General features: G+C 46.4%; 1 protein-coding gene across 3 annotated transcripts in view; it reads right to left on the minus strand.

The window, feature by feature from the left end:
* Nucleotides 1-26,846, minus strand: part of FMNL3 (formin like 3) — a 52,810-nt gene extending 25,964 nt beyond the window's left edge. For 2 of the 3 annotated variants that reach the window (XM_040234032.1, XM_040234031.1), the window contains exon 1: nt 26,434-26,807. In XM_040234032.1, coding sequence (XP_040089966.1) covers nt 26,434-26,559 — 126 coding nt within the window. In that variant the 5' untranslated portion in view covers nt 26,560-26,807. Of the gene's footprint in view, nt 1-26,433 lie in introns of all 3 variants that reach the window. The other variant, XM_040234033.1, reaches the window with a different exon arrangement.
* Between the last annotated feature and the right edge of the window lie 248 nt (nt 26,847-27,094).

The following is a 27,094-nucleotide window of genomic DNA, read 5'->3' on the forward strand; positions in this document are numbered from 1 at the left end:
CCCAGCCGCCAAATGGACCTAGGGTTAGTAGTGGCCAGGCCTCCCCTCCACGTGTGTCTCTCTTGGTGGGCAGTAGGGGCAGCTGTGGCCAGCTGGGTGCTGCTCCCAAAGGGCGGGATCCCAAGGAGGTGGGAGGCATCATTCCTGCTACCCCGGCCCCCTCAGCGGCCATAGCCAGCCCTGCCGCGGTAGCAGCTCCCAGACAATGAGAGTTATTTTCAGCCAGCGCTTTAACACAAGCCAGCTGGCCAGGGTACAGGGCGGGAGGCCTCCTCCACCCGGCCCGCCCAGACACCAGGCCCAGCCCGGTGCTTACGCTGCCGCCGCCTCTGCGTCACTGTTTGTTTATCTCACTCTTTCAGCACGGCTCCTCCCAACTGTCCCCCAAAACTACAATATTGGCAAAAGGAAATTTAAAAAATCAGAGTGTTTGAGCAAAGGTCCAAGAGCTAAAATTAAGAAGGTCCAGACATGGGAAGCACAGCTTCCCCAGCCCTGTGACCGGTGGGTGTAGTGCAGGGAGGAAGTGGGCCGGGTCGGCAGCCAGGTCTCAATGCAGCCCCCGCAGACAGGCCGAGCCAGGCTCTGCGGCCAACCTAGGAGACGAAGCTCAGGATGGCTCTCCTCGCTTTCCTCCCTCCCATCCTTCTTTTCAGAGCTCAGGTTTGGAGAAGATAACATGAGACAGACAGAGCCTGAAATGAGCCCGAGTCAACTGGGAAAGGCTCTGGGAGAAGAAGTGCCCTGCAGCAGAAAGGAAATCACAAGAACAGTTCATGACACTTGGCTGGAGGAAGAGGGAGCCCTGCCCATGATGGAGTGGGGTGAACACTTGAAGAATAGGAAGGAGTGGACCGGGAGCAGTCACCTCCCTAGATGCGAGGCCTGGAGCCCTGGTGCCGCCAAATCCCACAGCCTCAACAGAGCAGCTCCCCTGCCTCCTCCCCTCCCTCCTGTGCAGCCCCAGCACAGGAGCTCATGCATGTGACACGGCGCTCACCACACACACCGTTTCCTCGAGGCCTGAGCTGCCCGACTAGACTTGCGGGAAATTCACCGCAGTGCCTCATGACAAAAGACATCAGAGAAGTGGGTGCTCCTTGACTTAAGTGTTTGTAGCGGCTTCGAGCTGACTTTCTGGTTCTGTTTGCTTGAAGCTATCACTTTGGGGACAAGCTACCAAAGAAAAGCCAGCTTTCAGAGCCCTGTCTGGAGAACGTGTTTCTGTGGTCACTGATGACTCTATAACCAGAAATGACTTGCTGAGCAGTTACGGGCCAAGTCCCTGAGCAGCCTGGAGGAAAAAGAGATGGATTTGCCAGATGTCTCAGGCTGAGCTCCGCAACTCACACCAGGGAAGTCAGGTAAAGGCAAGGTCCTGGAAGGCCTGTGTCAATCAAACGAAGAGGTGGCTTTATCCAGATACAACTGTACCCCCGAGGCCTCCTCCTCACCATGGTCGACTCCCACCTTGGATCCTGAACTGGTGCAGGAAGTCAGTCAGGTCCCCAGTGCCAGCAAAGCCCCCTAGCTCTGCTCTCTGCCACGCTGTTGGCCTTACACCTGACATCAGGTAACGTGGCCCTGGCTAAGGACGCCCTCTTGGCCTACTCAGTCAAGAAGCATACAATCTCAGATAGAAGAACTCTTGTTAGCTACGGGCCCCGAGCCCCAGCTGAAAAACACCACTGCCACAGCAACTTGATCTCTCTGCTGGCTCCTCAGCCCCTCCTCGCGGTTAGCCAGACCCACACACTCCCCAGTTACGCAGAATGGAAACTATTCTGCTGGGGGCCGCTGGCTTTTCCAAAGCCAAGGCGTCTTGGGGCAGACTTACACTGTCCGTGTAGCCAACCAAGGTTGACCCTTCTCTTCACCATATTCTGCCTTCCCGCAGGGGGAGCCCTTAGGCAGTGCTACCTCAGAGAGGACACAACATTTCTGGGGTTACACCCCACAAAAGACATTTTCCTCTCTCTCCTTGGCCCACAGGCCATTACTCACTAGGACCCAAGTGTGCTTCTCCCAGGGTCTCTCATCCATACCTTTTTTCTTCCCCTCCCATGGCCACCATCAGATGGGCCCTTGTACACTCCTGACCTTCTGGGATAGACTTCTAGCTGGCATCCCTACTTGCAGCCTGCATGTGGATGGAATTTCCAAACTTCCTAGCACATAAGATAAATCATGCTTCTTTTCAGTTCAGAAATCTCTGACTCCTTACCATTTACACAAGAAAACCTAAACTCCTTGGCTGACTGTTCTCAGCATCTTAGATAAGAAAGAGCTTCAGAGCTAAGATTTTTTTCCAGGTTGGCCCCAGCATCTCTGACCAGCTCATTGTCTCCTGGGTTCTCTTGGAGTCATAGGATTCACTTGTAACTCATGTTTCCGCAATCTTCTGAATCCCTACCTATTACTACTGGACTCAAAATCCAACTCTGTGACTACCGACATAGCTCAGTCCCTCTTCTGAGCTCCAAAGCATAATTATATGTGAAGAATGATAAGGCGGAGACCTGCTTGTTATCCCCAGCCTCTTCTCACCTTCCTTATTAATGAACCTCCAATGCTTAGCTGAGCACTTACCAACCCAGAATTAATACATTTCTATAAACAACAAGGTCCTACTGAATAGCGCAGGGAACTAAATTCAATAAAGAATATAAAAAGAATGTATATGTGTGTATAACTGAGTCACTCTGCTGTACAGCAGAGATTAACACATTGTAAATCAACTTCAGTAAAAAAAATTTTTTTTGTAATACAAAGAATTAATATATTTATCATCTTTCCTAGCATTCAGATGTGGCTATGTGACCATGTGGTTTGTGAACAGAAGTAGTGTGTATAACTTCTGAGCAGTATCATTAAAGGGAGGGAGTATACCTTTTTTTTCTCCTTTCTGCTTCCAGCTGCCTGGAATGCAGAGACAATAACTGGAACTTCAGCAGCTATTCTGGAAAATGAGGGGACCTTAGAAATGAAATCCAGATGAGTGAAGCAAAGAGAAAGAAAATACCTGGTCACTGATACTGTGGATCTCAACACAAACTGAATGAGGTCATATAGTGCATTTTCATGTGTGTGTTTCCTTTATTTCAACTAGACTACAACTACTGGAGGGGAGGGGTCATGCCTTATCCTTCTCTGAATCATGCGCAGGTGCTTAATAAATAACTGATTGATCCTGCTACTACCACATCCATCACCAAGTCCTTTGTTCAGTCCCTGGTTATTTTTGGAGGGGATTATCCAACTTCTCACAATTGTCCTTTCTATTTCTGGTCTTATAATCTGCATTATGAGCTACAGCCCAAATCACTTTCCTTATATGTTGCTTCTCCCACAGCAAATTCCCACTTCTCATTGGGTTTCAACTCTGTCTTTCAGTTCATGTTATAAGTCTAAGACACTCCCCTGACTGTCTAACCAGACGCATCTTAAAGTCCACTAGACCACAAGCTCCTGAGCACAGGCATCATCATCACCAGCTTGTTGATCACTGCAGTAGGTGCTCAATAAAGATTGAGCAAATTGAATTTCCCCAGACATATACTCTTCATCCTTTCCCTAAGATTTCTCCTCCATCATCCTCAGAGATCATCTCCTTCCCAGCCGCCAGCCATGCCCCTCATCCAATTCACTACAGGAGAAATTCCACCTTCTCTAGCAAATCTGTCATAAGTAAGAGTGGGAAGGTTTACACTCTCCCCTAAAAGTGTCTCCACACATTCCCTAATGCTTTTAGTATGTGTTCATGGAGTTGTGATGTACAGCTAATGTCTCTTCACTTTTTCTTGGGCATTCAATAAATATCACATATTTCAAAGAGTGGCTAAACCACAGAATGAGGAGCTACACTGCCCTAGTATGAACTTTGGTTCCATCACTTACTACTGTGGCCTTGGAAGAGTTATTTAATTTCTATGAGCCTCAGTTTCCTCATCTGTAAAATGGAGGTACAAATAGTACCTACTTCTTAAGGTTGGTATGACAATTAAATAAGTTAGTATACATAAAGCATTTAAATCAGAACTAGGTAATAAATGTTACACATAAAGTTAGCTGTGTTCTTCTTGGTTTTTTGTTTGTTTTTGGCTTGGATTTCTTATTCAACAACTAGTAGAAAATAACTATATGCCAGTCACTAACCTAGGAGCTGGAAATATAAAAATAAATAAGGTAGGATCCCTATATTCAGAAAGTTTATATCCAGAGGGCAAGGTAGATCAGCAAGCCAGGGAGGGTGCACACAGTACTGCTGTCAAACAGCAGCATGTGGCACTGTGGGACCCCAGGGGGGCAACAAAACAGAGCAGTCAAGTAAGGCTTCCTGGAAGAAATGCTATAGGATTTACTCTTAAAACATCAAGCAGGAGGAAGTCAGGCAAAAGCAATGAAGCAGGGGAAGATGGTGATATTCTAGGCAAGGACATGGCATTTGCAAGTATACAGAAGTACAAAACACCATAAAAAGTCCAGGAGTCTCCAAGTGATCTGCAATAACAGAACAAAAGCATATTTGAGGAAATTACAGCAGGCAGGGAATGGCCAGATGACACAGGTCCTAGGAACTAAGGTAAATCACTGGGCATGACTAGGATACTAATGACACTACTATTAAAATGAAAAACGGAATAATGACAAAAGCTGATAACATTTATTGACAAAACTGAGATTAAGAACTCTATATAAATTATCTCATTTAATTCTCACAACTAGCCTATGGAGTTAGGACCAAAATCATTCCTATTTTACAAGTGAGGAAACAAAGGCTCGGAAAGGCAGGCCAGGGAACTTGCCCAAGGTCACACAGCTAGTACGTGATGGAGCTGGGGTTTGAACCCAGGTCTGACCCTGACTTTGTATTCTCACAAAATGCCTCCTCTAGCCTTTCTCTGAACCTTTTCATATTGTATGCATCCTTCAGGATTAATACGATCAAGGTGCCTCATGAAGCCCCCTTCAAACAACCCAGACCTCTGTACACTCCGTCCCTTGAACTTCTGCAGGGCTACTGCCCTCGCTTCCCATCCACAATTACACTCCATCATCCCTTCAGTGTCTTCGAGGCACCATACACTGTGCCAACTGGAAGTCTTGTTTTGTCTGGCAATAACTCTTATATGTTTACCCAAAAAAGGAAAACTTATGGCTTATAAATATCTACTTTGATCTGAGCACTATGCTAGATCTTTTAACTGTAAGATTTCATGAAAAAAAAAATGATTTCACTCCCATATTACTACTCATCTTTCACATTCTGTATTATTTCTTGAACTAGACTGTAAGCTTCCTGAGGGCATGGACTTTTCCTTGATCTCACATATTCCTAGACAATCTGACATACAGAAGAAGCCTAATAGGTGTTGTGAGTTGCCCATGTGGCCAGCTGGGGACAGCACTCCACCCCACCCAGTACCACTGGGTCTGGACTTCCAGGAGCCTCGTTATAAATCCAGGAGCTTATCATCAAGTCATAAAACCTAATGAATCCCTTCCTACATCCAGACTACACGTGGGAGAGGCATGACTCCTGCTTTATGGAAGGACAAACTGAGGCCCAGCACCAGTCATATCAGCTAGGGAGAGGCACTACAAGTCTTGTATCTCTCCTGGCTTTTCCAATTGCTCTCAAATGGGGGACCGTCTCAGTGCCTTGGAACACCTCGCCTCTTTGGGGAGGAAACATAAAGACCCCAGTCTGCTCTTGATCTACAGCCCACCTTCCCAACATTGTCCCTCCCTCATACTTGTTAAGGCCAGAGCTTGACACAGGGGTCATGACTGCCCACACCCCCTACCCCATTTTTGAGTGTCCCAGCTTTTTTATATCTCATTTGATCTTCCAACCAAGGAAAAAAAAAAAAACCACCTGTTTAGAGGCAGCCTCCTAAGAGTTCCCACCCCTTGACCCAGAGAGACTCTGAATCTTGTCTGTTTCTCTCCACGTCTGGCATTCTAGGTGTCATAATCACTCAGGGCCACAGATGGGGAGGAAAACATTACTGAGCGTCTGTTACATGCCAAGCACTTTGTCACTGCTCTCAGTAACCCGTGGAGGTTACATGGTGTTATGCCTGTTTAACAAGAATTAAGAATCTGAGACCAACTGGCTTGAAGTCATACTGAATGAGGCAGAACTGAGATTCATACCCAGATATGTGGCCTCCAACAGAACTTTTGACAGGACATGCCTTTTTCTGCCATATCTTGCCATCTCCTTCCAAAGAAATCAAATCTCCATTTCTAACTTGGAAAGGCCCACCTGCATTTGTCTGACTTTGGTTGATCATTAAACAGTGCTTCCCTGTCCAGCAAGACTGGGTGAAACTAGCTGAACGAGGTATGTGTGCCGGACACCTGAAGTTCAAGGCTTCTGTCTCACAGGAAGAGGGACACCATGCCGAGCAGAAAGCCACGGGAACTCCCTCTTGGATACCACCAGTGACAATTCCTTCATATCTGAATGGCATTTTAAATGTTCAGAGCCATCTATAAATAACGGCATGGGCTTTGGAACCGGGAGAACCTAGATTTGAGTCCTGGTACTTTTCATGAGACAGTGGGAAGGTTACTAGACTTCTCTGAACTTCAGTTTCTTCATCTATAAAATGTGAATCACAATCTCTACCTCCTACAAGAATTCAGTGAAGGGATGAATGAACGAAAAGTATTTTGCATGTGGCCTGGCCCAGGAGAAGGGCTCCATAAATGGGAACTGGGATGACCAACTCCAGGAGTCGCAGGTGATTCAAAGACAGCTTCTAAGCCCATACATAAAACATAATTTCCCAGTGCTTTAAAATACACAAAAGACAGAATCTATACGTGCAGCTGAACAATATAGGTTAAATATATTTACTTAAATGTTTACTGATTTTCTATGTTAGAGCAGTTGCACATGCACCCCTTTGAAAGACTGAAAATACCAATGGCCACCCAGAGGATTCACAGGAAAGCTGGGACCAGAGTTTGGGGAGAAAGAATTGAGTCACTGACTGACTAAGGTGCTCTGCTGAGTGATCTTTTGAATGAGATTTTTCAAAGAAAGTTGTTTTTAGCGTTCCACCTTATCTCAAATCCCTCGTTTCCCCGTTGTCTCCTGACTTCCTCAGGTTAAACCTGCGGTCTGCAAAGCTGAGGTTTGATTAACCACAAATCTCTGTTTTCGGTCCCCTCAGCTAACTACTTTTCTCCACAACTTTGTTTCTCCGCTTGTGACCTTGCAGAAGTCCCTGGAGTTGCCCCTCCCAGACACACTAAACGGCTGTGCTGTCTATGGGAATATAGAGAGAGGCATGAGAATGTTTAAGCCCCAAATTTTATTTGACCAATAGACACCGTGCACGCTGAGCTGCTTCAGTTGTGTTCGACTCCGTGCGCCCCCATGGACTGTAGCCCACCAGGCTCCTCTGTCCATGGGATTCTCCAGGCAAGAACAGTGGAGTGGGTTGCCATACCCTCCCTCCAGGAGATCTTCCCAACTCAGGAATCAAACCCGCAACCCACATGTCTTATGTCTCCTGCATTGGCAGGAGGGTTCTTTACCACTAGCACCACCTGGGAAGACACCAATGACTCTCTCAAATATGCATTTCTATCTCAAGCTAGAAATCTGAGTGCCATCCTGAATTCCTCCTTTCCTGCTTATCTTCACCTTTCCAATATAAAATTTGATCCATCGAGCTCCCTAAATTTAATCTTTTAAACTATTTGTTGAGTCTCTACCACGCAAACCAGCCCTAGTTCGGGCTGCCACCAGCATCACCACACTGTCAGGCATCCACTCGGCTGTTGACCTCCAACTGATTCCCCTCCCATGGCTGCCACACTGACACCTCAAAACCTGATCGTGCCACCCTCCTACCAAAAGCATGACGTGTGGTTCATCCACCGTGCTGTGCTTAGTCGCTCAGTTGTGACCGACTCTTTGCAATCCCATGGACTGTAGCCTACCAGGCTCCTCTGTCCATGAGATTCTCCCATCAAGAGTACCAGAGTGGGTTGCCATGTCCTCCTCCAGAGGATCTTCCCAACCCAGGGATTGAACCCAAGTCTCCTGCATTGCAGGCAAATCCTTTATTGTCTGAGACACCAGGGAAGCCCATCCACAGAACAGTCAAAGTCCTTTCACCACTGTCTGCCTTACACACCTTATTCTCCAAAAGCCCCGAGCAGCTCCAGAAGGATTCTCTGAGAACATTACGCTCTGTCTCGCCCAGACGCTGCCCCTCTACCCGGAATGCTTTCTCCTCCACACTTCTCTCCAGCTCCTAATTATCCTTTTAGCCAGCAGAGATTTCCTCCTACAGGCAGCATTCCCCAAGCCCTGTCCTGCGCTGCCCAGCTGCTCCTGCCTTTCTACACCGTGGCACTTCCCAAGCTGAAGTCTGCAATTAGATGTTAATGTGTTTGTCTTCCCCTTCAGACTGAACTCCTGGGGGCAGACACTGGTTCCGTCATCTTTATTTCTCTGGCACTTAACACAATCCTAAGTGCTTAGTAAATGCTTGCTGAGTGAATGAACACCACGGTGCACTCAGGAGGCTCTGAGCACTGGTATAGCATTCCTCTCCCTTCTTCGTCTCCACGCAAGGAAGATGACACCTTCACAGCCTCAGAAGCCCTCCAGAGTACTGAGTGACTCTTTACCTAGCCGTGGTGGGATAAGGCCGGAGTAGCCTCTTGCCCTCTTGCCTCTAAGACAATCAGAAGCAGCCAGCAGTGTTTTATAACACTGTGACACCAGCTGACATTTCCCTACAGTCATCCATAGGCAACAAATACTAGATGGTTTCTTTACAATTCCTGGAGGGAATCAACCGAGAAGCTTAATGCCACCAGACAATGTCTAGCCGCCAACCCTTCAACTCCTGAGGTTTTGCTCCCAACTTTTAACAAGGGTATTCTGGGGAAATGACAGATAAATGCTTTGGGAGCTCACCAGGACCTGCTGCCCCATAAATGCAGAAGAGACTCTTAATCCCTTACTCACCCACGATGCCAGCAGTAATTAGGCAAGCCCAAAGGGAGCAATTTATAGCTGCTATTGGACCATCAATCTGGAACTCATGCCAGATGCATCAGAAAATAATCTGCAGACGTGAGCACTTTACAAGGGATTTACCAAGTGCCCTGACTGCCAAGGGGCTGAGGATAATGAGTGTTTGTGTGATGCTGATTCTGCTGAGCAGCAAGTGAAAACAAAATAACCACAACCATAAACCAGAAATCTGTCCAAAGGGGCCTAAGCATACTCTGGACACAGAAGATTCAAACAAAGATGCTCTTTCCCACTTAGCTATCTCTCATCCATCTGTTCTAGAACATTATCTGGGCATCATTCTGAGGCAGGTTTTGAGAAGAAAGGGAGTCTGTGACCCCTTCAGTCTGCAAATCAGCCACCATCACCCCAGAGTTCAGTACAGTCCCAGGAGCACAGGTCTGGACCTCAGTAGGCCTAGGCTGGCTATTCTAGCCTTGGTAAATGCCTTCAAGCCTCTTCAAGTTCCTTCCATGGCTACATTAGAGATGAAAGGTGCTAAAGGACAGGCCAAGGGCTACATTGGTTCCTGGAGGTCCTAAGGCCTGTGGAGAGGTCATGACAAGGCCAACAACATCAAGAAGGAAAGCAAGGTGATTAATGTGTGGTATGCAATTCAGTGATTTTACAACTTTGAGGCACATAGAACCAGCCTCTTACCCATCAACAACAATCTGTATTTCTCAATTAATACCAGATCCCTGACTTGAGGGCTTCCCAGGTGTTGCTAGTGGTAAAGAACCCACTTGCCAAAGCAGGAGACATGAAAGACACTGGTTTGATCCCTGGGTCGGGACAATCCCCTGGAGAAGGGCAACAACAACCCATTCCAGTATTCTTGCCTGGAGAATCCCATGGAGGAGCCTGGGGGGCTACAGTCCATGGGGTCGCGAAGAGTCGGACACAACTGAAGCGACTTAGCAGCCCTGACTTGGAAGAGGTTGGTGGACTGAGAATATTTCTACTTAAAATGTACTGAGCACCCACCACGCTAGACACTGCCCTGGACCCTTAAATGTTATTTAAGTCTCCTAAAATCCCTAGAAGCCAAGTACTCTTATCCTGATTAGACAAACACAGAAACTGAGGCTCAAGGAAGTTATAGCACTGGCCCAAGGTCATGGAGCTAATAAATGGCAGAGCTGGGATTCAATTCCAAATCCGTGGAGCCCCAGGGTCCTGAAAAAAGGCCTGGCTGGGCAGCAGCCCCAGGTTGAAGGAACCCTAACATCGCTTATAGCTTTCCGGGCCAGACTCCTTAGCCCTCCTCTAGCCAAGAACACACAATGACTTCAGGAAATCTTAAGAGAATCAGGCTTGAGGAGCCCTGAAAAGACAAGTATCTATTTACAGTTAATCAGCACCCTGCCCGGCCCTGCAGACAGTTCTGACAAGTGGAGCCAGGAAGAGGCAACCACAGGCTCTGACTGGGCCCACCTGGGGCTAGGAACCAGCCAAGCCCCTGGATGAGCAGCGTGGACCGGACCCTGCCCAGACGGGCTGTGCTGCCCAGGGACCCCCTGCCCTGGGGGACTCTCAGGAGCTGGGATCCAGAGTCCACAGAGAGTTGTCTTCACTATTTCACTTTTCTCTTGTACTTCAACTCCCCAAACCGCCACTTTGCTAAAATATTGCTGCTCTTCCTCTCTACCCCTTTAGCTTCTTTTTCTTCATGGCACTTATGCCTACTCAGCATTCCATACAGACCTGTGTATGTGTTGATCACTGCCCCACCAACAATATGACATCCATGGGGCAAGTCCCTCTGTCTCTTCTTCACTGTGGGACCCCTAATGTCTAAAATGCTAACACTCAATACATTTGCGTTGAGTGAATAAATGAGTGGTCACACAATCAGACATTTAAAAATTCTACTTTCGGAACTTCTGTGATAGTCCAGTGGCTAAGAATCTGCCTTTCAATGTGGGGACACGGGTTTGATCCCTGGTTGGAGAACTAAGACCCCACATGCCACAGGGAAACTAAGCCACAAGAGTCCACATGCCTCTCGCATGTCACAACTAAGGCCAGATGCAGCTAAATATTTTTTTTTAATGTGTCACTTATTAAAATGAAAAAATACGTGCCTCCCAATGGGTTATTTAAGAGGCAACTGAATAATGCCAGCCTCCCAGGAAGCCCCATCAAACCTGTTGTTGGATCCTAACATCCGTTGCAAATATCTCCCTAAAGCTCACCCCACCCCCCCAGGCCCACAAACCCTAACTCACCCAGAGCAGGTACTCCAGGGAGAAAATGGAGCAGTGCCTAGGGAGGAGACACATTTCTCTTCCAGTTAAACACAGCCCAGGAGCTCTGCAAATTAAAAGCTCCCTCTTTACTGAATCCACTCAGCTTTAGTTATAGGTCGCACTTTTTATTTTTGTAACCAGCCAACCCACCAAATTATAGGCTCAGGCCATGGGCAGGCACGCCAAACACTGGGGCCAGCCTAGCAGAGGCACTGCCCTTTCTGGCCTGAGGTGGATATAGGAAAGAGGGCTGGACACCAGTCAAACCTGAAAGAGCAGAGGGCTCGATCACCCTGCTGGGCAGAGCTGACTGAGGAGCTGCCCAGAGGAAAGCCAGATGCCAGGACTCTCCACACAGCAGCGACAGTGAACTCTTCACACTATACAACCCATCGGGTCACTCCCCAAACTCCTTATCAAGGCTGATAAGTTTCCACGACCTGAGCCCTGGTCACCTTTCTTCTACAATCCCTGACGTCTCTTTAGCATCCTTATTGACCAATCTGGCATTCCTTCAGTTCCTCGGATGTGCAAAGTTCTTTCCCATCCCAAGGTTTACTCTTTTTTCTTAGAAAACCTACCACTCAGATCTTTATATATGGCTGTGAAGATGAATGGGGGCGGGAGTAGTAGACAGGTGGGGCTGGGTCTGCAAGACTGGAGTAGAGAGACCCCAAAGGAGTCTACTACAGCAGACCAGGCAAGAGATGAGGACCAACTACGGCAGTGGTCGTACACAGAGAGAAGGCAAGAGGGGCAGCAGCCAAGAGTGAGCCCCAGGTGTCCAGCCTGGGTGACTAGCTGGGAGAGGGTGCCATCCCACTGCCCCCCACCCTAATACAATGTACAAGAAAACACTAGCAAGCAGAAAGGAGCACACACGCACTGGACACTATGTAATGAGTAGTATGAAATGAACACCTAACATAAAAAGGTATTGTTAATTATATAAATTATTTAGTACACAACCACATTCCACTTTAAAGGAAGGCAAGATAAGTTTGGCAAAGGCAAGAATTAGCCCTAAACTTGGTGACTAGAAATAGAAGCATCTATATTTTTTGAAAGTGAAAGTGTTCACTGTTCAGCTGTGTCTGATTCTTTGTGACCCCACAGGCTATACGTAGCCTGCCAGGCTCCTCTGTCCAAGGAATTCTCCACTGGAGTGGGTTGTCATTTCCTCCTCCAGGGGATCTTCCTGACCCAGGGATTGAACCTGGGTAACTTGCATTGCAGGCAGATTCTTTACCGTCTAAGCCTTCAGGGAAGCCCTTCAGTTCAGTTCAGTCCAGTCACTCAGTCGTATCCGACTCTTTGAGACCCCATGAATCGCAGCACGCCAGGCCTCCCTGTCCATCACCAACTGCCGGAGTTCACTCAAACTCACGTCCATCACGTCCATGGCATCGAGTGATGCCATCCAGCCATCTCATCCTCTGTCGTCCCCTTCTCCTCCTGCCCCCAATCCCTCCCAGCGTCAGAGTCTTTTCCAATGAGTCAACTCTTCACATGAGGTGGCCAAAGTACTGGAGTTTCAGCTTTAGCATCATTCCTTTCAAAGAACACCCAGGGCTGATCTCCTTTAGAATGGACTGGCTGGATCTCCTTGCAGTCCAAGGGACTCTCAAGAGTCTTCTCCAACACCACAGTTCAAAAGCATCAATTCTTCGGTGCACAGCTTTCTTCACAGTCTAACTCTTACAGCCTTTAGACTTCTGCAATTCAGGGGTGACATTTGGGATCATCTTCCATCCAGTTTTACTTAAATCAAATTATTTGAATTCTCTAACCTGTAAGGACTGAGCGGGTTTTTTTGTTTTCTTGTATATTTCAATCATTCATTGTTACAAGCAAGACCATGAATGGCCAGGAACCACTTATCAACAAATCTCTATTCCCCTCTGAAACTCTGGGCAGGAAGGCCTCCAGAGCCTTTTCTAACAATCAGGGGCTCTTCAGACCAAACTCTCTGTGAACTGGCCAACTGTTCTGATCCAAGCTCATGTCTGTGTCTAGAACTAGGATCTTCTACCCTGACAGGTGGGTCTCCTGGCTGCCCTTCATAGATCTGGCTCATTCCTCCTCTTTATTCCCCTCCCATTCTGCTCTAGCCTTCCACTTCCTCTCTCCTAATCCACACCTGTCCCCTTTAAGACCTGACTTCAAGTCCACGGCCTTCTGAGAGCACTGCCTGATTAGCAATCCTGGGCCATGTTAATCCTTCCCTAACCCTCTAGTCCTTCTGTGCTTGGAGCTATGTGGCCCCTCATCACCTCATGATCTCATTTGGTCTTCTCAAAAAACATGTGTCTAGGCAAGACAAATAGTAACCCCATGTTATGGATAAAATAACTGAGGCATACAGAGAACCTCACAGATAACCTGAGGACATGCACTTGTTTTAATTCTCTAGTCATTCAAAGTACAGTTCTAAATGCATATTTTGTCTTTCTATTTTTTGTCCTCTATTTTTTGGTATTCTCCAAAGCACTCAAGAAAGAAAGTGCTGTATATACAGCGGGCACCTACGACCTATTTTCTTAGTAAAGCAAGAAAGGAAGGAAAATTAGATGAACGTAGAAAGTCTCTCATAGATCCCAAGGCTGCCTCTGGCCTTCATTTAGAGGAGTGTGTTGGTTACATTCTCTCCTAACAACCTGTTCTTTGCCTTCCAAGGACATATGATTTGTAATTAAGTACTTATTCATTTAATATCTGCATTCCCATAAACTCCATGAAGGCAGAGGCGATATTTGTTTTTCACCACTGTATACCCAGTGGTATCACTGGCACAGAGTAAATGAAGGAAACATTTGTTGGACAGTGACTGTCCTATGGGATAGCTGGGATTCAAACCCAAGCCTGGCTGGGATTCTGAAGCACAGACCTTCCCACCACACCTCTCAGCAAAAGATGACTTGTCCTACTTCCCCTGATTTCTGCCGTAATGTACACAATCCCCACCAAAACAATATTGAAGGTGCTGACCCCAGAAAGAGGAGATTGTGGTTAAGGATGTGGGTTTTGGAGTCAAACTGCTTGGATTCAAATTCTGACTTCACCACCTACCAGCTGTGTGAACCTAGGTGAGCTATTTAGCCTTCTTGGATCTCCATTTCCTCATCTATAAAATGGAGATAATAACTACTTCATAAAGTTGTGGAGATTAAGTGAGATAATGTGTATAAAGTGTCTGCCAGGTGACCAGCCTACCATTAGCACACAACAAACATTAGCTGTGAAAATGATGAGCTATTCGTGTTTCTGGGAGACTAGAATCTAGAGAACATAGTTTCCTAAGTCAGTTCCCAGCTGCTGAACTGACTTAACTTTGAGAAGCTTAGCTGCAGTGAAGCCCAGAGCTCATGTGTATTCTCTTTGCTAACTTCATCTGCTAAAGCTCTGCTGAGGCTGGAGGTACAGCTTTCAATAGCCTAGAAATGAAAGAGGCTAAAAATACACAACCTGCCTGTGTCTGGCAGACTGAGATTGTGCCTACATTTATGAATTTAAAATACAGCCTCAGGGCATAAAGGCATCTCTTAGGATTCTTCCTACTATGAAAACTAGTGTCAAGCTCAGTACAGAGCAGGGAATGACTCCAGTGGTGTCCTTTCTCCCTCCTGCTCTCTTCTTTTGGATCAGTGCAGAGTGAGAGACAGGAGCTTTCTTTTTTGCAGCAAAAGTTGAATCTTCCTCCCCTATTTTTATTTCTCTTTTTCCCTTAAAGGAGGAACAAATATGTGGATATGTGTAGCTTAAAAAATTAATCAACTCAAAAGCTTACAGAATAAAAAAGGAATCACTGTTTGGTCCCCAACTCTATCCATCCCCCTCCACAGGTAACCACAGGAACCTACAGCTTGGTACTGATTGTTCCAGGCCTTTTTTTCTATACATTTACATACAAACATGTTGCTTTATAAAGCATTATATATAGTCTTCTTTTAATTCCTCTTTTAGACTATTATATTTACACACACACAAATATCTTGGAGATTCCCATCAGCCACAACCATTTATTGAGGGCCTACCCAGTCCCAGGTATTGGGGTGGACAGTGATAAGCATACAGAAAGTCTCTACCCTCATGGAATCAACAGTCTGGGGAGACAGATAATAAACAATTAAACAAAGAATTTTAAAATAGAAAATGATACAAAAGAGGTTAATAGGATGCTAAGATAGAGAATAATAAGGAAGAGAGGCCTCTCTGAGAGGTGATATTATAAAAACTGAGCCCTGAAGCGTAAACTAGATTGAACCATCTGAAAATCCAAGGACAAGACATTCCGGGAGAGGGAACAGCTTGTGCAAAGGCCCTGAGACAAGGAAGGAACTTGTCCTAACTAAAGGAAGGCTAATGTGGAGGCTAGCAATCAGGAAGGCGAGTAAGGTTAAAGAAGTCAGCAGGAGCCAAAATAATGCACTCTTAGGGGCCAAAGCCAGGAGTTTGCTGGGTTTTTTTGCTTCAAGAAGGAAACCATTAAAAAAGATTTCTAGGTAGGAAATGATGCTATTTGACTTACAGTTTAAATCTGGCTGCTTTGTGGAAAATGGATGTGAGGATGGAGAAAGGGACAGTGGAAGAAATCAGGAGGCCAATTTGTTGGATGTAATACAAGTCAGAGTTGATACTGGCTTGGACTGAGGCAGTAGAGAGAGAATGGGTAGATCTGAGACATATTTTCGGAGATGGAACTGGCAGGGTAATAGACTGGGTATGCAGAAAGCAGAAGGAAAAATGAAGGATAACTCCCAGTATTTGCCTGAAGTAACCAGATGAACGGTAAAGGAATAGATATGGACAGGAAATGGACAATCAGGTTTCTCCCAGATGTTTACTGTAAACAATGCCGTCCTGAGGATCTTTTCCATGCACCTTCATGCACATGCATAAACAATTCTGTAAGACAGCTTCCTAGATATGAGATGACCAAGTTAAAGGGCATGCACATATGAAACCAGTAGACCCTACAAAATATCTTCTAAAATGTCTGTACCAAATTACACTACCCCTAACGGTGCATTAATGTACTATTAGTGACAATCATGTCATTGTGTTAGTCACTCAGTTGTGTCTGACTCTTTGCGACCCCATGAACTGTAGCCCGCCAGGCTACTCTGTCCATGGAATTCTCCAGGCAAGAATACGGAAGTGGGCAGCCATTCCTTTTTCTAGGGGATCTTCCCGACCCAGGGATCAAAGCTGGGTCTCCTGTGTTGCAGGCAGATTCTTTACCATTTGAACCATCAGGGGAGCCCAATGACAACCACAGATGCTGTCAATCTTTAAAATTTTGTCCTGATGATTAGTGCACAAGTGTATCATTGAAATGTTCATTTCTTTGATTTCTGAGATTAAATTTTTTTCTTTACCTTTTAATTGTGTAACTAACACATAAATACATTGTCCTTGTAAGAAGTGAAGTGAAGTCGCTCAGTCGTGTCCAACTCTTTGCGACCCCGTGGACTGTAGCCTAGCAGGCTCCTCTGTCCATGGGATTGTCCAGCCAATAGTCCTGGAGTGGATTGTCATTTCCTTCTCCAGGGGATTTTCCCGACCCAGGGATCGAACCTGGGTCTCCCGCATTGTAGACGCTTTACCGTCCGAGTGTAAGAAATGTCAACATAATATATAAACCTAAATTCCCTTTGACTTTCCTATTCTTACTATTATGATTCCTTCCCTGCATTTCACAGGTATTCATTATTTGTATTCTTCCAGAAAATTTTCTCTGTTCTTTAAAATCTATATGAGCATCTTTTAGAAGCTATATTTCTATCAATCCTTTTAGCATGAACAAAAATATCTAAACAAAAATTTTTACTTAAGGCTTCTCTAAGGGACATTTAAGCTGAGACCTTCTCCAGGTTAGTTAACTCCTCTGAGTCCTGGTTTCATCACCTCTACAACAGACATAAAATAACTGCCACATTTAATGAGATAATTCGTCTAAAAGTATGTGGCATATACCCAACAAATGTTGAATTATTTCCTTAAGCAATACAAGTTAAGTCTAGGCATTTGGTGGAGCAGAAACCGAGCCACTCCTATAAGGATGAAATGGGAGACTCCACCCAGAAAAGTCATTCTTAACACTGTCCCGAAAAAAAATATTTTTTTCATAATAAAGCCCTCCAAAGATCTGAATTTTTCTTCACAAAATTTTGGTATGAAATATTCTGAGTAGTCAATAAAAGCAAAGGTCTTTTTTGTTTTTCTTGGTAAGGTAGAAAGCAAAAGGAAGTAACTGCTAGAAACTGTATGTCAAAAATCCCCTTTAAGGCATGCCCAGGGAAGCCACAATCGCCTGGATTTCCCCAGAGACCTTAGGCCTGTGGGAGAGAGCTGCAGTTTGGGCAGGTAATACCTCCAAACATAGGGAGATGACCTAACCTTAGGGCCTCACTGCAAGGATGCCCCTGGTTCCCCTGGCTTGTCAAAGTACATCCTGCCATCCCTACCTGGATGTTCCTGGAGGTTGAGGGTCTGGCTCAAAGGGGCAGACCTCACCACAAAGTATCCTTAGTCAAAGTTAAGATCTCCAGGGACCAGAATATCTCCCTCTGAATGGCAGTCAACCACGTTTCAACACGCTCTCTTTTTGGATCCACCAATAGAGGGTCCCTTGGACTGCAAGGAGATCCAACCAGTCCATTCTGAAGGAGATCAACCCTGGGATTTCTTTGGAAGGAATGATGCTAAAGCTGAAACTCCAGTACTTTGGACACCTCATGCGAAGAGTTGACTCATTGGAAGAGACTCTGATGCTGGGAGGGATTGGGGGCAGGAGGAGAAGGGGATGACAGAGGATGAGATGGCTGGATGGCATCACGGACTCGATGGATGTGGGTCTGGGTGAACTCTGGGAGATGGTGATGGACAGGGAGGCCTGGCATGCTGCGATTCATGGGGTCGCAAAGAGTCGGACACGACTGAGCGACTGAACTGAACTGAACTGAACAGAGGCATCCTTTTATCTGAACTGATAAGTGACTCCCTTCCTCTTATAAAAATATCGAGTACTGTCTGTATGAAGGAGCTCCTACAGTGGCTTCTCCTCGTCTCCCTTCCTATTCCTCTAGGCTCAAAGCCAGGGGTTCCCTAGCAGACCCAAGAATGGGTTTAAAACCCTAAAGGGCTGTGTGCATGACTAGAATCAGCAGTCACAAATTTAAGCGGATTTTCAAAAGGGTCCTTTACTCAAAAGATCCAGAAACACTGTTTAAAGAGCTCTTAAACATATTCCCAACCTAGAAGAATACTTCCCCTGGCTTGAGGAGCTAATGGGGTTAGTAAAGGTCAACAGTGAAATGTGTACCCCAAATTGCTCCTTGACAAGTTGTACAATAGAATTCACAGTACAGAAGGAACCAGGGAATCTGCCCTTAAACCTATGGACAGAGGTAATAAAAAGATGGAGGTCCAGCTCTTCCTTGAAGGTGTACCAGGAAATGGGAAAACCATGAGAAAAAACAAACACTGTTGCTCTGCCTTTACTTTTACTGCCCTTAAAGCTTCATCCCCAACTGGAACACAAAACAATGAGGTACAGATCAACAGAAGATAATTCTCAGGAGAAGTGCTATTAGCATTTGGGGTAGGATCATTCTTTATTGTGTGGGACTGACCCAAACACTGTGGGATGTTTAATATTCCTAGTCGTTGGGCACTAAATGTCAAAAGCCACCCCATCTCCCCTAGTCAGTGTGATACCAAAATATCCTCACTTACCAAAAACTCCCCCTGAGACAATACCTCCCCCATCTGAAAACCACATTAAGAGGTGGTATACAGTGGGTAATGTATATGCCACAAACATTTAACTGTAGAACCTTTACAGATTATACGGTATTTTCACTATGTTGTCCTCTTTAAACATCTTCAAAACCTCCTAAAGTAGGTATAATCATTTCATAAAGATGAGACTGAATCAGAAAAGTTATAGACTTTGCCAACGGTCATCAGTTGGGGGGAGAAAAAAGGCTATCAAGCTGGATCAGAACCCAGGTTTCCTGATTTCAAAACTGGTGCTTTCTCTTTCAAAATATCCATGTTTTTTAAGGCTTCATGGGAAATACTGGGAGGATCTAGGGGCTGGCTTCCCAGCTCCCCGCAAGGAAGCTGGCAAAAACTGAAAGGAAACTAACTCTGCTCTAAGCTGCAGAGAGTTGATGAAACTAGATAACCATCTCTGAAAGTACCCAAACACCAGGCTCAGGCCCTGCTCTTCCTTAGAGAGGGGCTGAGCAATAGGAGGAGGGCTATGACACTCTCTGGTCTAGATCTGAGTGGAAATGAGCGAGCAGGGGAGGAGGAAAGTGCATCACTTCCTCCTTCGTGTTTTCAGGGACCCAGAGGCAGGACCATCAGCCCAGCCAGCCCTGGGAATAACCTGGGAGAGGGGGAGAAGGTGGTATAAGGAGGGAACAAGGAAAGAGATGAGGACAAGAACTGAACCTTCATGGGTATTCAACAGCCTAAATCCTTCCTCTACTCGCAAAAGTAGTCACACAAATAATTCTGCTCTCCTCTTGTGGTTCTGAATATTACTTAGAACACCCTTTAAGTACCTCAAAGTACTTCATAAACTGAGAAGAATATGCATATTAGTGAAGGGAGTGGGGAAAACGGTTCACCCAAAACCTATCCAGGTCCTCCTCTACCCAACACACAAACTCCCAACCCACAATTTTGTTGTGAAGTGATGAGAGACAGAAAGCATAAGAGACTCTGGGAAGAGGATTCAGAAAGATGAAAACAGAAGAAGTATAGAGGAGGGTGGGAGGTGAAGACAACCAGAGTATCTCAAAGACAAGAGGAGGCCTGATAACTTTACATCTTTCCTGGGGGATTCATTCTCCTATGCAAGGAAAACAAGATATAAAAATGTGGCTCTGCTGAGGGAGGCAAAGAGAGACTGGGAATTCTAGCTGCCTAGTTCATCTCTATTCCGGAACCTTCTTCTTCGTGGATGACAGCCTTAATACCCTACGTTTCCATACGGTGCTATCCAGAGAGGGGACTCTCAAGTACGCGGCAAGAAGCGGGGAGTGGGGGCTGTGTGGAGACAGCACCCTCTCTTATCTTCAAAGAAAAAGGTCCTTCCTCTTCTCTGAAGAGCATTTCCGAACTGGAATGAACCCCCGGCCTTTCCCTGGCACTGCTTCAACTCAGCTCCGACTTGGGAGAAACATTTCCCCGGAATGGAGGTGAGCAGGCTGGCTGACCAGATCACACGCTGGCTTCGGGCGGCCAGCGCCGCTGTCCCTGGGCCGACTGCACTCAGCTCCAGGCCGATTCTTCCGCTTCGACCACAGAACCGGGGCCCTGGCTCCGACCAGCCTTCCCAGGCAACCCCAGGGGCAGGGGAGGATCTGTGGTCTCATTTCCTCTCCACCTTGGCTGCTTTTTTCACTTCACTGAAGATTAGCTATTTCCACCACAGCCAGTTCCTGCTCTCACCAGCTGCAGCGGTTGTTTCCCCACAGACAAGCACTGGCGCGGCTGCCACCTGGACCGCCCCAGCTGCAGCCACAGATCCCGCAGGTCCTGAGCTAAAGGGCTTTCTCATCCCAGATAAAAAAGCACAATAGAAGAAATTAAGGGGCAAGAAGCAATTCTAAGAACTCCCCCAGAGGATATACTAGTACCCATTTTATCGTTATTTTAATCTTATATTATAGTTATATATGCTCTTTCATACATGCAAAATATTTTATAATGAAAAAGTTTGGAAAGTGTATACATCTTTTTACACAGAAATATGTATACATAATAAAATCCCCAACAGAGAACTAAGAACACATATAAAAGATGGCCAAAACACTTATGAGGAAATGTTCAAAGAAATGCAAATTAGAACAAGCTACTACTAATACTACAAGATACTACAAGATACTGGCTAATTAAATTGGCAAAAGTATTTAAAGTTAAACCATTCAGTATTGATTAGCTTATCGAGAAAGGAGACACATTGTCAATGGAAAAGCTAACTGGTACAACCTTTTCAGAAGACATATTTCTCAAAGGCCTTTGATCCAGTAATTTCTCTTCCAGCAATTTATCCCAAGGAAATAGAGATGCACACAAATATTTATGCACAGAAAATTCATCACAGTGTTAATTATAGCAACAAAAAGGAGTGACAGAAGAAATATAAGGCATTAATAAAATACTGTATTATGGAATACTCTGCAGATATGAAATCACGATACTGAAGAATAAACAAATGAAAAAATGCTTAAAATAGTCAAATTAAAAATCAACTTACAAAACAATATGCACAGTATGACTAATTGTTAAAATATAAGTACATCAAAATATTAAAAGTAAATGGAGAGATTATAGGTGATTTTAATTCTTTTTATATTTTTTAATGTATTTTATACTTTACAAACTTTTTATTTCTAAATTTGCTTAAAAAGTGTTTTATTTTCATAATCTGGAGAAAAGAAGCTATTCTCAACCCTCCTCCCTCCCTTTAAAGACACTTGCATGCATTAATCTCTGTTTTTAAAAAAATCATTTGGAAATACGTATTTAGGATCTGAAAAACATATCCTACAATCTGGCAAGTTCAATTTTGGGTTTCTATCCCAAGGAAAACTCTAACTATTGAAAATGTACACCAAGATATTCATCACAACACCGTTTATGCCGGCAAACAGAAGCAAACAACTAAATGTCCAACAATAGGAGGAGAGTTAACAATAGTACATTCACTTGATGGACCATTGTGCAAGCATTTAAAAATGTTTACAGTGACTAGCCTGGGAAAACTACTGAAATAACAAAAGCAAAAAAAAAAAAAAAAAGCCATATTGGATAAATATGTGTATGTATACACACACACTCTTATCACAACACTGTATTGATACAAAACTCTACACAGAGAAACAAATATGAAAAGTTTTAGAACACATGTCTCCATTTGCTAAAGGAATGGAGAAAATATGGACTTTTTCCTTCAATCTAAATTATAAATTACCCAAACTTTTTTTTTAGAGAATGAGTATTACTTTAAGAGAAAAAAGAAAAAAAAGGTTGAATCTCCCTACAAGCAATGAAAACATCCTCAAATCACAAGGAGTCCACTGCATCAGTTCCATCCCTCTCCCACCCAGCCCTACACCTCCCCAGTCTAACACAGGGTCACATGGAAAAGTCTAGGAATTAGGCTCCTCTCTGCGGCCTAGGGTCTTCTCAATGGGGTCTCTTAACAAGGGGGTTCCTCTGGCCAGAGCTGCTGTCAAGAGCCTTTTCCTCCCCCAAGTCCTATCCCAGCCTGAACTAATTCACCACAATCCCCAAGGCTGGGAAAAACATTTCCACCATGGCGATTTGGAACTTGATATTTAGTCCAAGTTTTTCCCAGCCCCTTTCTATGTCAAAGGAGGCCTCTCAAAGTCTCTTGACAACTAGCACCCAGGCCAGTTTAGCTCCCACATCAATGCTACACTTATAGCAAAACCCCAAGTCATCAGTCATCACCAGGGAACTGTGAAAGGAGGCCATGGCAGGGACAGGCTGTCACACAGCCCCACCCTCATGCCCTGAGAGCCTCCTCTTGTGGGATATCCAGGGCTTTTTCTGGCATCAGAACCTTTAGACTTCATCTCAAATCTGTAATAAGCCAGCAAATAGAAAAATCAGGGTGCAAACAAGAAAAGCTATCCTTTTAAGACCATTAAAGCTCGCTGTCTCCCCTCTCTACGCCAGCACTGGCCAGCATACTAGCTTCTGAGCAACTAAGATTGGGTAGTAATCCAGCCAGGATCAAAACACAGAAGGGGGCTTTACCAGAGATCGGCTCTCATCCTGATGTTAATAAAGAGGAGCTCCAATAACTGCCCATCCTAAACTCTCAGTCCTCAACAGAATAGGGGCTGCTGTCAAGACATGGGGTAAGGAAGGATCCCAAGAACACAGTGTAACATAGCAGCTTCACATCCTTTTTAATATGAAGGCACATCTAGAAAATAATACTGTTTATACTGTACACAGAATAAACGGTGGAAGCTGATCCAGCCAGAGGGGATCCATCTGGGATGTCAGCTGCCTCCAGAGAGGAGAAGGGCAGCATCTCAGCACACCAGGAGGAAAGCCCCAGGTGAGGGCACCAGACTGCGGCAGCACTCTTGGGAACAATTCCTGCACAAATCACCTCATGGCTTCAGACCTCAGTTCTCCAACCTCAGCAGAGAGATTGTGGGTCAGATCATGTGTCTGTACCGAAAAGCGGGGAGCCTGTGGTCTTGACTCAGCAGTGATACAACTTCCCCAGCCAGGGTGTTTTTCGGGGAGGGTTTTCCTTAGATATATTGGGACTGGGGAAGCCCTCCGCGTGACAGCAGCAGCATATCCTGGGATTGGCTACACATAATGGGGTAACTGGTTTCATCAGATTTCTGAACTGAACATACTTTTCTGGGAATACAAGTGCTCTCAGATCTGAGTCATAGCTGAGAGTTACACATTTAAAAACTACTATTTACTGAGCATAGAGTAGATGCCAGACTATGCTAACTAAGGACTTAACTTCTAGTTTTGTTAAATTTACACAATAACCTCATGTGGGAAATACTATTACTATCTTCATTTATAAGAGGAACCTGGGACTCACAGAGATTAAGTAACCTGCTGGAGGTCAAATACTTTTCTAACTGGAGATTGTGAGGAGCCATATATGAGCCCACTTTGACTTGAAAATGCATTATGATTAACCAGGACACCAGCGCATCACCTCAGCAAAACCAACAAATAACTTTTTCATAAACCACGTCAATCACAGTGAGGCTGACAATCTGGGAAAGAAAATGGTGGAAAAGGAGCAACCTGTCACACAATCAAAAAAAGAAACAAATCTATATTGAGTACCTGGTGCTAAGCACTTTATACACATACCTCACTTAATTCTCAGAATCCCACCAGGATGGGAATCATTTGCCCCATTGTACAGATGAAAAAAATCTAGGCTCAGAGAGGTTAAGACAATTGCTAAATCAGAGCCCCTTGCCTTTTCTACTCTACTAAGCTTATCCTCATTGTTTGGAAATACACCTGAGCCTGTTCCAGGGTCAAACAGCCAATGGAGTTCCCAAAGGATAGTGTAAAGGGCATGTTTTAGGAACAGAGGAAAGAGGGATCTTTAAGAGCCCCCGAGAAGAACTGAAATCTCCAAGAAAGCATGATTTCCATGTGTTGGAAAAATGAGGTAAAATTCAACTAGCCCCGGGCCTGCCCTGTCCCAACTCCCTATCAGCAGCAGAAAGATCAAAACAAAAGCAACAAGGAAACAAATCAAAACTTTATACAGAAAGGAAGGCTTGCAAGTGGGTGGTCAGGTCTCTGGCTTGACCTGAGCTTGCTGGCTAGTAATCAGGATAACTTGTACATTTTGTGAATATTAAGCCATTAACCTGCCAACTAAACAAACGTGTCAACCAAACTCCAAAGAGGACATGACCAACTCTGGTTTTGCGCTCTCACAACAACCAGCCTGGTAGCCCCTACCTAAGGCAGTCCCCCATCAGTCCACCTTTGAACAGCCCTTTCTCTCCAGTTCTGAGGCTACCTCATGCCACTCGATGGGGGTTTTCACACCCTTACTGGAGTGGAGATTCCCTCCTACTCTTTTCCCCAACAGTTGAGCTCTTGTTCTCAAGGGCACCAAGTCCCAGGCTCTCCTCCTCAGCCTCTGAGATGGCCACAGTACATTAGTAATCACTGACTCACCCCATCCCCCTGAGGAGGCTAGGGGAAATGCAGAGGGTCACAGGATGTATGGCTCAGATCCCTCAGGCCCTTCACAGAGCTGATGGGCAAGAGAGGTGCCAGCTTCCCTTTGAAACCCCGTGGACCCTCTCTGATCCCGCTACGGTGCCAATGGGCTGATGTCAGGCTCTGCACCATTGGAGAGGCCAGGATCTCTAGACAGCTTCACTGATGCCAACAGATCTAATCTGCCTGTTCTAAAGCAGATGAAATCCAATAAGGCTGCTAAGTCCACAACTTATCCCTCCTCACAGGCAAAGGCAAAGTCAGCCTTTCTGGCCATAGTAACAATAAAGGCAACATTGGCACTGCCTCTAAGAGAGTTCTTGGAGCAACTGGGAATTATTTCCTCAAGTTTCTCTAAGATTTACCTCTGTTAGCAAATGTTCCATCACCTAGTTCACTTTCTCCAAAATTTCATTTTAGCTCCAACATATTCTCTGTCTCCATCTCAGTGATATCGATCAGATCTTCTGGTTCCAGACAGCCATTAACATCAATGTCCAATCCCCACATCAAAGGAGGGTCCCAAAGTCAGCCCTAAAACCTCACTCATGCAGATCACTTAGGAACCTACAGAAAGACTAAAAAGAAGCACAGGCACAAAACAAAAACCAACCACTAGGGCTTAACATAAAAAGGGGGGTTGTGGGGGAGGCAGGATGGTTTGTGTATTGTTTCAATTGGAAAAATACACTAATGAAATGGTTTATCCACATGTTCAGTCCTTTTAGGCAAACCCACTTTAACTTTGCAGGATGCCTGCAGGCCGTTCTGAAAATAAGTAGAATGGCATCACTCTTTATTCCACCCCCTTCACGAGCTGCCAGCCCCCCTCCGTTCCCCCTCCTCTCCCCTAAACATCTGGTCTGGGCTGGGAGTAGGACCCACTCCCTGGAAAGCCTCCATGTTAACAAGAGAGGCGGTCTCCCCAGTCAGAGAACCCGGACTGAGGCTGAGGAATGGGCCGGCCCGGAGCTTCTGAATTCCCCCTCTCCCGCCAAAGTTTTAGAAATGAGAATCCCAGGGATCTGGGGAGACTGTCAAGGAAGTGGGGAGAAGTGCGAAAGGCGGCAGAAGGGGGAGGGAAGAGGAAAAACTCTGGATACTGGGGCGGTCCCGGGTTAGGGACCCCTCCTCCTAAGTGTCCAGAGGTAGAGGGTTCGCTCGGGAGGTCCCCGACGGGGCTGCTCAGCGCCTGAGAAGGCGCTGGGGATCGAGAGCCATCGGGGGCCCTTACTGAAGGGGTGGGCCGGACCGAGGAATCCGGGCAAAGTCGCACCCGGGGCGCTGAGATCGGGGCGTGGGGGGGGGGGGGGGGTAGGAGGGGGAAGGGACAGAATCGGCTCTCACCAGCACCAAGGCGAACCTCTCTTCCAGCTCACAGGGCTCCGGCATCGGCATCTTGCCAGGCGGCGGCAGAAGCGAGACAGAGGGGGGCTCGCCCGGGCCCCCCTCGGCGCTCTCCAGGTTGCCCATCGCGGCGGGGCCCCCTCGGGGGCCTCAGCCCCCCCACCTCCACGCCCGGGGGTCCTGGGCTCGGGCGCTCGGACCCAGCTCTTCTCTCAGTGCCAGCTACCCCAGTCCCTACTCCTCCGCCGGGTCGGGGGCTCCTCAGGGTCCGACAGGAGGCGGTGCAGCGGACAGCGGCACCGCAGCGACAGGCACCGCGGCCACGGCTCTCACTCACACCCGCCGCCTCGCCGCTCTCAGCGCGCCGCCCCGGCGCTGCCCCTCCCCGCCCCCCGCGCTCTTTCCCTCCCCCCCCAGCACTTCGCTTCCTCCCACCCACTCCCGGCCGGGATTCTTGCTTCCCCCCCGAGCTCCGACTGCAGCCGCGCGCCGCGCGCCCCATTCATGCAGACCCCGCCTCTCGCCCACGGGCCTCCCCGGCGCCCCGCCCCGCCCCGCCCCCTCCTGCGCCCGATTGACTGCAGCAACTGCCAATCACAGCGCCTCCTGCCTCCCGCTTCCCACCACTCCCTCCCGGAGGCCTCGCGCCTGGCACTTGGCG

Source organism: Oryx dammah, unplaced genomic scaffold (assembly GCF_014754425.2).
Source record: "Oryx dammah isolate SB20612 unplaced genomic scaffold, SCBI_Odam_1.1 HiC_scaffold_29, whole genome shotgun sequence".
NCBI classification, from domain to species: domain Eukaryota; kingdom Metazoa; phylum Chordata; class Mammalia; order Artiodactyla; family Bovidae; genus Oryx; species Oryx dammah.